Below are 13,672 nucleotides of genomic sequence, written 5' to 3'. Positions count from 1 at the left end.
ATTGATTTATCAAATAAATGTCCAGGGTTCTTATTATGTGTTAAAATATTGTCAGCAGCATATTACCCCTGTCTGGACAATTTGCTTTTTAAAAAATTTTCTTCATTAGGGAAAGTATTTCTTGCAGCTGTCATCTGTTTTGAGAGTTGAAACATGGGAAAAAAGAGTGACCCACAAGTGTCCAACAGTATTTTTTACCCAGCTTCCAAGGTCAGCCCTCCACCAGAGATCAGGTAGACCAAGAGGAAGAAGAAAGGGATCAACAGAAAGTAAATTACTTAGGGTTGTGGCTGGGTTTATGGGAAATAGAGTATAGTGTGTTAATTTATTCTATAAGATGTTCAATTAAACTCTGACCTCAGTTAACTCCTGAATTCTCAGTGCAACCTAAAGTATTATTGATTTACCTGTCTTTCTTAACTGAACAATTGCTATTTTATATTTGTTCTTTTTTAGAAAGCAAATTTGAAGCCGCCAGCATCAGTTTTGATAGGTAGGAGTCGGGGAGAGGTGTTTCCTCTGGATGTCCATCAAGATCTTCTACACAGGCATCAAGATCAGGCCTTCATCAATGGCAAGGTAGAGCAGAAAAAGGAGAGGGACCATCAGGAACTGCATTGTTTGGGTTTAGTTTGGAACTTTCCAAGATTGTTCTTAGCTAGATTTCAAAAAGTATGGTTTTCTGTTTTATTCCATAATGTTTCACCTTATCTGGAGTTGAAAAAATTACTGTAAGGCTCCCAATAGAGCCTAGAATATTATTGCTATCATGTTACTGCCACTGAACAACTTACACTTTATGTTTTTTTCTCTCTTAGAAGGTACGCTTCAAGGAGTCATATTGTGATATGACAAATGAGAAAGGGAAAGAAGACTTTTCTCTGGCAGGTTATCAGTATCTGCCTCCTAAACGTCAGGACCAGGCCTTCATCAGAGATCAGGTAGAGCACAATCAGAAAGAGATAGAGAGGAAATAAAGTAACTGGATTTCATACATTTTCAACCACTGGTAATGTGAAATATAGAATCAGATCCTTGTTCGGTGAACTGTGTCAGTCAAATCAGTTCTGTCATTCAGAAGGATGATAAATCACATTCATATTCTTATTGTGGAATCAGATTATTTTAATTTACTAAGATTATGCTATAACTTTTGCTGAAGCCCACATTATTACCACAAACATACTGCCCTTACGTGAATATTATAGGAAGAATTAGCAGATCCTAAATTACTTAAAATTTGGGGGGGGGTTGTCAGACTATTCTGTACATGTTTGGGGATTAAAAATTAAGATTTATAGAGTTGGGGTAAAAGTATAACATCCTCGTTCAAACCAAAATGTATCAGAATAGCCTCATCTGGTGCCATTTCCCTGGAGTTCTCACTGAAGCCTAGAGTATTAAGGTTAGCATGTTGCCCTGGTTAGACGACTTGTTTTCTGTTTTTGTTGTTTCTTTTGAACATGTTTCTGAAGCAACCGTCATCTTTTATGAGAGAAGAGAGAGAGAGAGATGAATTGACTCTGGGGTGTCATCAGAATGTTAAACCTAAAATGCAAGATCAAGCCTCCCCTAGAGAACAGGTAGAGCAGAATGCAGTGAGAGCGCTGTCTACTTTCTAAAAGAGTAACAGATGAAATTTCTTAAGATTTGGGCTGGAGCTTGCCAAGCTAGCTAGTATGTAGACTACATAGAATTAAAGCTTCTAGAGTTAGGCTAAGAGTATGATGTCTTCATTTATTTCAGAATGTGCCAGATCTAAAGAGTCCAGGTGAGAAAGCATACCTCTGTCATTTGGGTTAAATAAGAGACAGGTTTTATATAAAGTTGATTGGTTATCCGTAAATTGTTCTTCTTAAACTCAAGTCCTTCAGCAAATTTGCCTTTTGACATTTAGTCTTATACATACTGAAGGAATTCTACTCTTGGCCATCTGAAGCAGTACACGAAAGCCAGACATCAGATTTGCAAACCAGTTATGATGAAGGAAAAAACAAGCTGTTTGCCACTCAAAACTTCCTAGACTTCACCACTTCTAGTGTTTCTGCATGGAGTTATTGGGGACATCGAGTAGGAGTACTTTGGGAGATGACACAGCTTTTTTCCTGGCTTTACCTGAGAAAATGCTAGCAACATTATAAAAATATTGCCTTGTCGCCTTATCTTCTTCCAAATGTGTTGTTGAATAAAGAGTTGCCCCATGCAAAAAATGAAAAAGAAAAAAAGTGCCAGAATAATCTAGGATTTGCTTCAAAATACTCCAGGAAAGAAAGTGGGAGAAGAGATGGATGAAAAAACATGATGTTGCTGGGAGGGACAAATTGGGAGATTGGGATTGACATATCACACTACTCTATATAAAATAGCTAACTAACAAGGACCTACTGTAGAGCACAGGGAACTCTACTCAATATTCTGTAATGGCCTATATGGAAAAGAATCTAAACAAGAGTGGATGTATGTACAACTGACTCACTTTGCTGTACACCTGAAACTAATACAACCTTGTAAAATCAACCATACTCCAATAAAAATTAAAAGAAAAAACAAAAACAAAAAACATGATGTTGCTAATTGTCGGTGCTGGGTGATAGGTATCTTGGGACTTATTATACTAATTTTTTCCCCACTTCTATGTATGTTTGGAAATTTTATATTAAACACACACATGCACACCTCTAATTGTTATATTACCCTCCCCTAGTATCATTATTTCAGAGTTGTCACTGTAACCTATAATTTTTGCTTAAACAATTAGTCTTAGACAATTACTTTTGTGTTTTGTTATTCCTTTAGAACAAGTGTATCAAGCAGCCCTCATCTTTTGAGAAATGGGAGATTGAGAGACGAGTTGCTTCTGAAGTGCCATCGGTATGTTTCACCTGGTATTCAAGACCTAGCCTCTCCCAGAGAATAAGTAAAGCAGAATATAGGGAGAAGTAAGTAACAGAGAGTAAATTCCTTAGGTTTTGGTTCAAGATTGACAGGGCAAAGTAGTCACTGTTTCAGGGGTTTAGTGTTAAGGTCAATAACAATGGGCAAAGATATAATGTCCTCCTGTTCTGTGACCATTCTGCCCTGTTAAAACTACTTCTGGCCTCTTCACTGAAGCTTTTACTATTGCCCTGGCATGATGCTACCGCTTGGACAATTGATGTTCAGTGTTTGTTTTCTTTTAGCACAGGAATTGTGGGCAGGCCTCACATAATATGACAGATGAGAGATGGAGAAAGGAGTTATTTCTGGAGCACCATGAATATGTTTTACACGAAATCCAGGATCCAGGCACCACCAGAGAGCAGGTAGAGCAGAGTATAGTAAAATGTAAGCAGCAGAAAGTCAGTTAGTTAGAGTTTGATATAGACTTGCCAGAGCTATGCTACCAACAACAATGATGATGCTGATAGTGTTATCTCTTATTAATATTATCAATAATGTTATTAATATTATTAAGACTAACAGCTTAAATTCATTAAGCATTTACCATAGCCAGAATGGTTCTAAAACTTTGTATCCATTGTCTCATTTAACTCTCACAATTACCCTGGGAGATGGATACTATTATTATCCTTGTTTTATGGATGGAGAAACTTAGGATTGCTTCGCAGATACAGTTAAGATCCATAGTAGTGGCAAGAAGTGTAATGTCTACTTTTATTCCGTAATATATTAGACTATTCTGATCTATTTAGATTACATCAGGGGTATCGCTGCAGCCTAAAGTATTTTTACTGCCATTACATCACTGCTCACGCCATTTGGTGAATGCATTTGTATCTTTTAGAGCTTACGCTCCATACGGCAACCATCTGATGGAACAGCTGAAAGATGGCAAGCAGGTTTGCTTCCGGCTGGCCGTCAGCATCTTCCACCCAAGCACCAGAGAGAGGCTCCCAGCAGCAGACAGGTAAACCAAACTGTAGAGTATGAGTCCTGGAGTTTAGATAGGGTTGTGGGTCCTACTGAGCTAGGAGCAGTAAGGCTGAGCAAAACGCCGATTCTGGGTTTATTTCATAGTGTGTAAAACCTAAGATTACTCACCAAAGCCTAGGGTATTGTCAGGAGCGCTTGTTGCCTATTGGAAAAATTGTATTTTTTACATGTATGTTCTTTTATTAAAGGTGTATTTCTGGTGGCCCTAGTCTTCTATGGTGTGAGAGGGAAAGAAATAAGTGGTTTCTGGGGGGAGGGGGAGGGAGGATCTTTCACCAACAGCCAGGACTAGATCTCCATCAGTAACCTGGTAGAGCATAAGGTAGGATCACCAAGAAAGAAACTATTCAGAATTTGGGCTGGAGCTTGTTAAGGTTATATTGCCTAAGTTTTGGTGTATTGATTTAAGATCTATAGTTTTTCAAGAAAATGTCACAGTACGCTGGCCTACTAAGATTTTTCTATGACTTAACTGAAGTCTAGTTTATTCCCACTAGAATTTTACCATTGTCTGGATAATTTCTGACTTGTGGTTTCATGTTATTTTAAAGACAGAGCCTTCAGGCAACCAGTGTTAGAATATATGAAAGAGATAAAGAGAAATTTCCTCTTGGCTCTTTTAAGAGAGCAGAAAGGAAAGGAGGCATAAAGGCAGAATTATGGATTTGGGCTGAGGTTTTTAGGACTGAACTGCAGGTCCTTTGTTATTTTTGGTTTGGGTCTCTTAAGATTGCTAAGGGAAGGCTGTCATGTTTTCTTCTGCATCGCCGTTTACATATCCTGAACTATGCCAGCCCCTTTTCTACTTCAGCTCTTCTGCTTTTTTTACCCCTCTGCTTGGATAGTCTTCTCCTTTTTCTTCACAAAGCTGGTCCCTTCTCATCCTTTACGTTTCAACTTAAATGTCACCTTTTTAGAAAAGACTGCTCTGACCACCTTATCAAGATTAACGTTATTAATATTATTAAGACTAACAGCTTAAATTCATTAAGCATTTACCATAGCCAAAATGGTTCTAAAACTTTGTATCCATTCTCTCATTTAACTCTCACAATTACCCTGGGAGATGGATACTATTATTATCCTTGTTTTATGGATAGAGAAACTTAGGATTGCTTCGCAGATACAGTTAAGATCCATAGTAGTGGCAAGAAGTGTAATGTCTACTTTTATGCCGTAATATATTAGACTATTCTGACCTATTTAGATTACATCAGGGGTATCGCTGCAGCCTAAAATATTTTTACTACCATTATGTCACTGCTCACGCCATTTGGTGAATGCATTTGTATCTTTTAGAGCTTATGCTCCATACGGCAACCCTCTTCTGTTTTTCCTCTGTCCCTGCATTCTGTTTGTTTCCTTCTCCATAAACAAGACAGTTTGTAATTATTTACTTATTTACATGACTTCCACTAGTCTATAAGCTTTATGAGGAGAGGCACCACACTTGTTTTGTTTACCGGGGTGTGGACAGCATTTAACATGGTGTCTGGTACCTGCTGGTTTCTTGCTAAATTTGTTTAGAAAGAATTAGTCAATCAAACACTTATTGAGCACCTGTTTGATGTTAGCCATTGTTTAGGTTCTAAATATCAAAGATATAACTATGAACAAGACAGAGCACTCAAATTTCAGACAGTCTAAAGAAGAGAGACTGACAAATAAGCGATAATTCTGAAGCAACATAATTAGTGGTGGAGGATGCATAGGGCATTAGCTGAGCACAGAAGAGGGGTACCTAATCCTGACTGTTTAATTGAGGGTGCAGCTTTGGTAGTCAGAACCTCTTCTTCTTGTCCTTCTGCCATACCAGCCCTGAAAATCCTCAGCTCTGGATCAGTCCTTTCACCTTTTAGGCTCCCAAATAATCCAGCCTTATTGGAAAAAAGCTCTTTAATGGTGTAGGTTTATACACATTCATCCTTACGGTTTATAGTCACAGCTGGGTCCCCAGTGCTGCCTAGCTTTTTCCTTACTTGCCACTTGTCCGCTCCCTCACCTATGGCCCACACTGATCATTCTAACCCTTAAATACTCCTTAAAGTTCCTGCTGCACCCCCATACTCTCAGACTTTCGATAAAAGAAAAAATAGAAGCCATCATGCAATAACTCCCTTGACCATTTACTTTTTTGCCATTCTTACCTGTTCCTACTAATCTCAGAGGAAGAGATGTCTTTCTTTGGATCCATATTCTGGATTCTCTTGCCATCTTTTCTTCTGGGTCCAATTTTGAATATTATATTGTGAGACAGGTTTCTATTAAAATCCTCTGAATAATGTTGCATATTTTTGTTTGTTTTGGCAAGCAGTCAACCTGGTTAAATTCAGATTATACGTTCTTTCTCATCTTCTGTGAACAGTGGCTCCAATGTTAGTTCAGGTCTCAAAGCCTTCATTATACTTCTTTAAGTCCATCCCATGCATGCACAGCTCAGGGGTAATTCTGGGATGTGTGCCAGTTCATACACAGAATTAAGGAATCCACTTTTCTAACTCATGCATCTTTTTTTTTTGCGGTATGTGGGCTTCTCACTGTTGTGGCCTCTCCCGTTGTGGAGCACAGGCTCCGGACACGCAGGCTCATCGGCCATGGCTCACGGGCCCAGCCGCTCCGCGGCATGTGGGATCTTCCTGGACCGGGGCATGAACCCTTGTCTCCCGCATCGGCAGGCGGACTCCCAACCACTGCGCCACCAGGGAAGCCCTCATGCATTTTTTTAAAATTAATTTTTATTGGAGTATAGTTGATTTATAATGTATTTTATAATGTATTAGTTTCTGCTGTACAGCAAAGTGAATCAGTTATACGTATACACATATCTACTCTTTTTTTAGATTCTATTCCCATACAGGTCATTACAGAGTATTGAGTAGAGTTCTGAACTCACTCCTCTTGAGGATACCCGCTCCATATACTCTCCAGATACCAGGGGCCACATTTCCTGGAATTTTTAGTTACAGTCAGTGAGAGAGAGAGGCTCAGAGTGGGCTTACTCCTTGGCCAGTGCTGGAAGTCCAGTTTTTCTTACTTTTTTGAAAACAGAAAATTTCATTTTTATTATAGCAAAAGTAAATACAAATAAACAAAAAGAAAAAACCCCCAAATTCCAGAGATAGCCACCATTAGCCTATTGCTATGTATTGTTTTCAGATTTTCTCTGTAACAAATAACTTTAAAAATAACAGCCTTATTGAAATATACAATCAATTCTCTTTATTCATAGTAGTTATGTCCTATAAAGTTGCCATAAACACTGAATTTTAGTGAATACTGGACCATTCATTGCTCAACTGTTTTGTGTGAATTTCTGTTTAAAGACACCTTGTTTAATTTGTGTTGTTGATTCATTAACATTGTAGTCAGGGCCAGTGTTACTATAGCTTGTGCCTGAACGAAGCTTGTCTAATATATGTAAATATTTTCTCCGTAAGGCACATCACAGCCTTCTTATGCTTAAGAACACTAGGTAGTGCTTCAGCACTGTGCTTGAGGGATGTTTTAAACAGCAAAATCAACAAAAAAAGCACAAAAATGCAAAAACCTTTGCACCAAATGTACCTTGAAAAGGATACTTGTTTACAGTATGAAGGCCCAAAGGCAGAGCATCACCGTGTTCGACCTCAGCTTGCAATGTGTAAAACTGACGATTCAGATTTTTCACAGCTCTGTGCATGTCTGCAAGTGACCACAAAAGCACTGCGAGTATTCATTTTGTGATAACAAATACATTTTAACGAATAGGCAAATTCACAAATAATATAGGAGTATTCAAATAATGAGGATTGACTACTTTATATACCATACAAGTAACCCATTTAAAGTGTACAATTCAGTGTTTTTACTATATTCAAAGGGTTGTGCAGACTTTGCCACAATCGGTTTTAGAATATTTTCTTCACTCCCCAAAAGTCATACATACGTCCATTAGCAGCCACTCGCTCCCTTTTTCCCCTCACCCCCATCCCCAGCCCTAGGCAACCACTAATCTACTTTCTGTCTCTATAGATTTGCCTGTTCTGGACATTTTATATAAATGGGATCGTGGAATGGCCTTTTGTCACTGACTTCTTTCACTTAGCGTAATGTTTTCAAAGTTCATTGACCTTGTAGCATGTAGTAGTACTTCATTCCTATTCATTGGATAATATTCCATTATATTCATATAGCACGTTTTATTTATCCATTCATCAGCTGATGGACATTTGGATTGTTTCCACTTCTTGACTGTCATGAATAATGCTGCTATGAACATTTGTTTATAAGTTTTTCTGTGATATGTGTTTCCATTTCCCTTGGGTATATACCTAGGAGGGGAATTGCTGAGACTTATGGTAATCATATGCTTAACCTTTGAGGAACTGCCAAACTGGTTTCCAAAGTGGGTGCGCTATTTTTCATTCTCATTGGCAGTATTATGAGGGTTCCAATTTCTCCTCATCCTCACCAACACTTGTCATTGTCTGCCTTTTTAATTATAGTTCTCTTAATGGGTATGAAGTCGTGTCTCACTGTGGTTTTGGTTTACATTTACTTGATGATTAATGATGAGCATCTCTTCACATGCTTATTGGCCATATGTATATCTTCTTTGGAAAATTATTAAATCCTCTGTGCAACTTGTAATTGGATTATTTATCTTCTAATTATTGAGTTATGTAAGTTCTTAATATATTCTACATACAGAACCCTTATTTGTTTTGTGATTTGCAGATGTTTTCTCCTATCCTGTGGGTTGTCTTTTCACTTTCTTGGTGGTTTCCTTTCCTTTGCAGCACAGAAATTTTTAATTTTGAAGTCCAGGTTACTTATCTTTTCGTGGCTTGTGCTTTTGGTGTCATATCTAAGAAACCGTTGCCTGATCCAAGGTCATGAAGATTTACTGCTGTGTGTTCCTCTAAGCATTTTATATCTCTTGCATTCTGCAAGGTCTTCAATCCACTTTGCATTAATTTTCTTATATGGTGTTCAGTAGAGGTCCAACTTCATTCTTTTTTGCACTTGGATATCCAGTTGACCCAACATCATTTGTTGAAAAGACTCTTTTTACCCGTTGAATTCGCTCGTCACTCTTGTCAAAAATTAGTTGATTACGGGCTTCCCTGGTGGCACAGTGGTTGAGAGTCCGCCTGCCGATGCAGGGGACACGGGTTCGTGCCCTGGTCCGGGAAGATCCCACATGCCGTGGTGCGGCTGGGCCCATGAGCCATGGCCGCTGAGCCTGCGTGTCCGGAGCCTGTGCTCCGCAATGGGAGAGGCCACAACAGTGGCCCGCGTACCGCAAAAAAAAAAAAAAAAAAAAAGTTGATTGTAAATTTAAGAGTTTATTTCTGAACTATCAGTTCTATTCCATTGATCTATAAGTCTATCCTTATGTTAGTACCACACTGTGTTGATCAGTGTAGCTTCGCAGTAAGTTTTGAAACTGGGGAGAGTGAGTTCTCCAACTTGGTTCTTCTGTTTCAAGGTCATCTCAGCTATTCCAGGTCCCTTGCATTTTCATATGAATTTAAGGATAACCTTGTCAACTTCTACAAAGAAGTCAGCTGAAATTTTGATGTAGAGTGCATTAAATCTGTTGATCAATTTGCCATCTTAACAATATTAAGTCTTCTGATTCATTTAGATCTTCTATTTCTTTCAACAATGTTTCGTAGATTTCAGTGTATACAATTTACACTTCCTTTATTAAATTTATTCCTAAGAATTTTTTGATGATATTTTATATGGATTTTCCCCTTAATTTCATTTTCAGATTGTTCATTGCAAGTACCTAAAAATACAATACAGTTTTGCATGCTGATCTTATATCTTGCAACTTTGCTGAAAGATAAATAACTTTTAAGCTAAAAAGATAAAAGTAATTTTAAACTTTTATTTCTAAAAGTTAGAGATCATAATTTGAGCCATATAATGTCCAAGTAAGTGTACTAAGTTATGTCAACAGGCTTTTCTAATAATTAGGGGGGAAATAAGCCCCAGTTTCTTCCCTGCCATGTCAGTTGATGGCAATAGTATTTTCAAGCTTTTATTCTCTAAACTCACACCTTTCAAGAATATGTATAAATTGAAAATGATTACAGATTTGAGATGTTAAGAGATCTAGTTTTATATCCTGGATTCAGTCCCAAGCACACACTCATGATAGAGTGATTTCAAGTGATCAATTTAGAAGGGCTTTCATTCTGAACATTTTGATCTGTCATTAGTTCATTCTCTTTTTTTTTTGGCTGTGTTGGGTCTCTGTTGCTGTGTGTTGGCTTTCACTAGTTGCGGCGAGCGGGAGCTACTCTTCATTGCAGTGTGCAGGCTTCTCATTGAGGAAGCTTCTCTTGTTGAGGAGCATGGGCTGTAGGCGCAGCCTTCAGTAGTTGTGGTGTGTGGGCTCAGTAGTTGTGGCTTGCGGGCTCTAGAGCACAGGCTCAGTAGTTGTGGCACATGGGCTTAGTTGCTCCATGGCATGTGAGATCTTCCCGGACCAGGTCTCGAACCCATGTATGTCCCCTGCATTGGCAGGCGGATTCTTAACCACTGCACCACCAGGGAGGTCCCCATCCATGTTTTTGACCTGGATATTTTCTTTTCTTTATTGTTTTTGTTTGATTAATTTCTTTCTTTTATTCTTTCTTAAAGCTTTATTCTTTTATATTTGTTTAAAAAATTGTTTTTATCCAGTTGAGCTCAAGATTGCAGGAGAAAGGAATCAATAGATGAAATTATCAAAAACATACGTAGGGCTAACTTTTGGCAATTTTGTCTCTTTGTGTGACTGGACTTTCTAACAGGTTGGTGGTGAATATCAATCAGGATTGAACACTGAATTCCAAACTCCACTGGCACTTCAGTCGCGAGTAAGTCAAGAGGAAGACAAGAAAGAGGTATGTAGTGATAATGGCTTTTGGACATCAGTGTTTCTACTATAATAGTATATGTGAGATTGGAAACAATTTGTAGTGTCCTAACACATTAAGAGCTAGTACTACAAATTCCATAGATAAAGGCACAAAAGTTGCTTGACTCATTTTAATATGTTGAACTTCTCTTCTAAGCTTCTAGGATTTAGGGTACCTTGATGTGAAATCAGAGAGGTGATCCTAGTGAGTTTCTTCAGTTAGTGTATATTTGCCATAGTAGCTAATTTAAGGAAGAGTTTTAATTTGTGACTTCCTTTTTTTCCTTTTCAATCTAAAGTTAGTTTAAATGAACAGTTTTTAACACTGGCCATGCACCAGAATCAGACATGGAGCTTTTTTCCAAATACAAATGCCTGGACCCAAAGCAGATATACTGAATCAGTATCTTAGGTAGGTTTGGGGCATCTGTGTTTTAAAAAAACACCACAGATGATTGTGATGTATCTTCAATATTGAGAACTGTTATTATAGTTTTAATAATTTTTACCAAAAAGACACAAGCTACTCTAAGGACAAAAATATGTCTGTGTGTATACTAGTGCTCTTTGAGTAGCTTGTGCCCTTAAAAAGAGAATATATAAATTTGGAAGTATGAACAGATCACGCACAGGGTAGTAGCATTTGCTTTTTTTTTTTTTTTAAATTATTTATTTATTTATTTTTGGCTTCGTTGGGTTTTTGTTGCTGCACGCGGGCTTCCTCTAGCTGTAGCCAGCAGGGGCTACTCTTCCTTGTGGTGCGCGGGTTTCTCATTGTGGTGACTTCTCTTGTTGCGGAGCATGGGCTCTAGGCACGTGGGCTTCAGTAATTGTGGCACGTGGGCTCAGTAGTTGTGGCTCACGGACTCTAGAGCGCAGGCTCAGTAGTTGTGGCGCACAGGCTTCATTGCTCCGCGGCATGTGGGATCTTCCCGGACCAAGGCTCGAACCCATGTACCCTGCATTGGCAGGCAGATTCTTAACCACTGTGCCACCAGGGAAGCCCCAGCATTTGCTTTTATTATACTTGTTCCCTTTAAAAGTATGATGCGCTGATATTCCTCAGTCTTCCCTCCCTCCTCCCCACCATATTAGGCTAGGCTTAGAGTGTGCTTTTGTAGTGTGGTTTTAATTTTGGAAAGTTAAAGTGACGTTCTGTTATAAAATACCTCTTACATTCTTTCTTTGGTTCTGCTTCTGTGGTACTTACTACTTGGGAACACAGAGTAAATATAGTATGTATCTTATCATATTAAATATAATCATTTCCTCAAGGGCTATTGACAACTGACCATGCTAAGTGCAAACTAAATTAGTACTTCTTTCTCTGATTTGTCTGTTACATCTAATAGCTATGTGCTTGAAAATATAAATCTCTTGCTATATGTGATATTATCCTGAGTCACCATAAATAGAAGGAAATTAAGGACTTAATTCCCTGTGACTTTTGTGTCATATAGTTTTCTTGTCTATGGCACAAGGATTTTCCTTTTTTGGAAAGTCCTCTGAGAGCGGAATCCTAACAATTTTAACTTCTTTTCTTTAGCGTCAAAAGCAGTACCTGAGATATAGACGACTTTTCATGGATATTGAAAGAGAACAAGTGAAAGAACAACAGAGGCAAAAAGAACAAAGGAAGAAAATTGAAAAGTAAGTTCTTTGATCCTCATTGTGAGCCTTAAATTACCAGTTAAGATGATTTTGGAAGCTAGGTTTTAGAAATAATCAAGCAGTGGTTTTACCTTCTTATCCAAAGTGGAAACAACTTTTTTTTTTTTTTTTGCGGTACGCGGGCCTCTCACTGTTGTGGCCTCTCCCGTTGCGGAGCACAGGCTCCAGACGCACAGGCTCAGCGGCCATGGCTCACGGGCCCAGCCGCTCCGCGGCACGTGGGATCCTCCCGGACCGGGGCACGAACCCGTGTCCCCTGCATCGGCAGGCGGACTCTCAACCACTGCGCCACCAGGGAAGCCTGAAACAAACAGTTTTTGATCTGGGTCGTTGTATTAAAAGATGGTTAAGAGCTATGTTTTTTTTTAATAGACTTTTTTTGGGAGTAGTTTTAGGTTCACAGCAAAATTAAGCAGAAAGTACAGAAAGTTCCATTTACTCCCTGCCCCTACACCACGGACTGCTTCCTCCACTTGTCAATATCCTGTACACAGTGATACATTTGTTACAACTCATAACCTACATTGACATATCATAATCTATATTTTACATTAGGCTTCAGTCTCAGTGTTGTACATTATTATAGGTTTTGACAAATGTATAATGACATGTATCTAAAAACGTAGTATCATACAGAATAGTTTTGTTGCCCTAAAAATGTTCTGTGCTCTGTGTATTCATATCTCCCTTCCCCCCAGCCTGTGGCAACCACTGATCTTGTTACTGGCTCCATTGTTTTGCTATTGGGTTGGCAAAAGGTTCGTTGGTTTTTTGTGTAAGATGGACTCTAGTAGCAATTAGTTGTCTTTAACTTCATTCAAAATAAGTTTGTTAGATTGTATGTGACAGCTTTCATCTCAGCGTGCATTTAAGGAAAAGACTTATCAAAATTGGTGAATTTTTGTGTAGCCATTTTAATATTGAAGATGGAAGAAAAAAAACCAACATTTTTGGCATATTATGCTTTATTATTTCAAGAAGGTTAAATACACAACCGAAATGCAAAAAGATATTTGTGCAGTATACAGAGAAGGTGCTGTGACTGATCGAACATGTCAAAAGTGGTCTGCAAAGTTTTGTGCTGGAGATTTCTTGCTGGATGATGCTCCACGGTCAGGTAGACCAGTTGAAGTTGATAGCAATCAAATCGAAACATTAATTGAGAACAATCAA

At 38.5% G+C, this 13,672-nt stretch overlaps 1 protein-coding gene across 6 annotated transcripts in view; it reads left to right on the top strand.

Annotated features, from left to right (window-relative positions):
- The window catches only part of CCDC15 (coiled-coil domain containing 15), a 61,949-nt gene that overhangs the window by 17,602 nt on the left and 30,675 nt on the right, over nucleotides 1–13,672 (top strand). For 4 of the 6 annotated variants that reach the window (XM_032640120.1, XM_032640118.1, XM_032640122.1 and 1 more), the window contains 7 exons: nucleotides 457–579; nucleotides 819–941; nucleotides 2,797–2,871; nucleotides 3,180–3,302; nucleotides 3,785–3,907; nucleotides 10,722–10,814; nucleotides 12,375–12,478. In XM_032640120.1, the coding sequence (XP_032496011.1) occupies nucleotides 457–579; nucleotides 819–941; nucleotides 2,797–2,871; nucleotides 3,180–3,302; nucleotides 3,785–3,907; nucleotides 10,722–10,814; nucleotides 12,375–12,478 (764 nt within the window). The remainder of the gene's footprint in view (nucleotides 1–456; nucleotides 580–818; nucleotides 942–2,796; nucleotides 2,872–3,179; nucleotides 3,303–3,784; nucleotides 3,908–10,721; nucleotides 10,815–12,374; nucleotides 12,479–13,672) is intronic. The other 2 variants (XM_032640124.1, XM_032640123.1) reach the window with 1 other exon arrangement.

The sequence above is a fragment of the Phocoena sinus genome, chromosome 8, assembly GCF_008692025.1.
Source record: "Phocoena sinus isolate mPhoSin1 chromosome 8, mPhoSin1.pri, whole genome shotgun sequence".
Taxonomy (NCBI): domain Eukaryota; kingdom Metazoa; phylum Chordata; class Mammalia; order Artiodactyla; family Phocoenidae; genus Phocoena; species Phocoena sinus.
The sequence above is the reverse complement of the archived record's forward strand: the minus strand, read 5'-3'. Positions and strand labels throughout refer to the sequence as shown.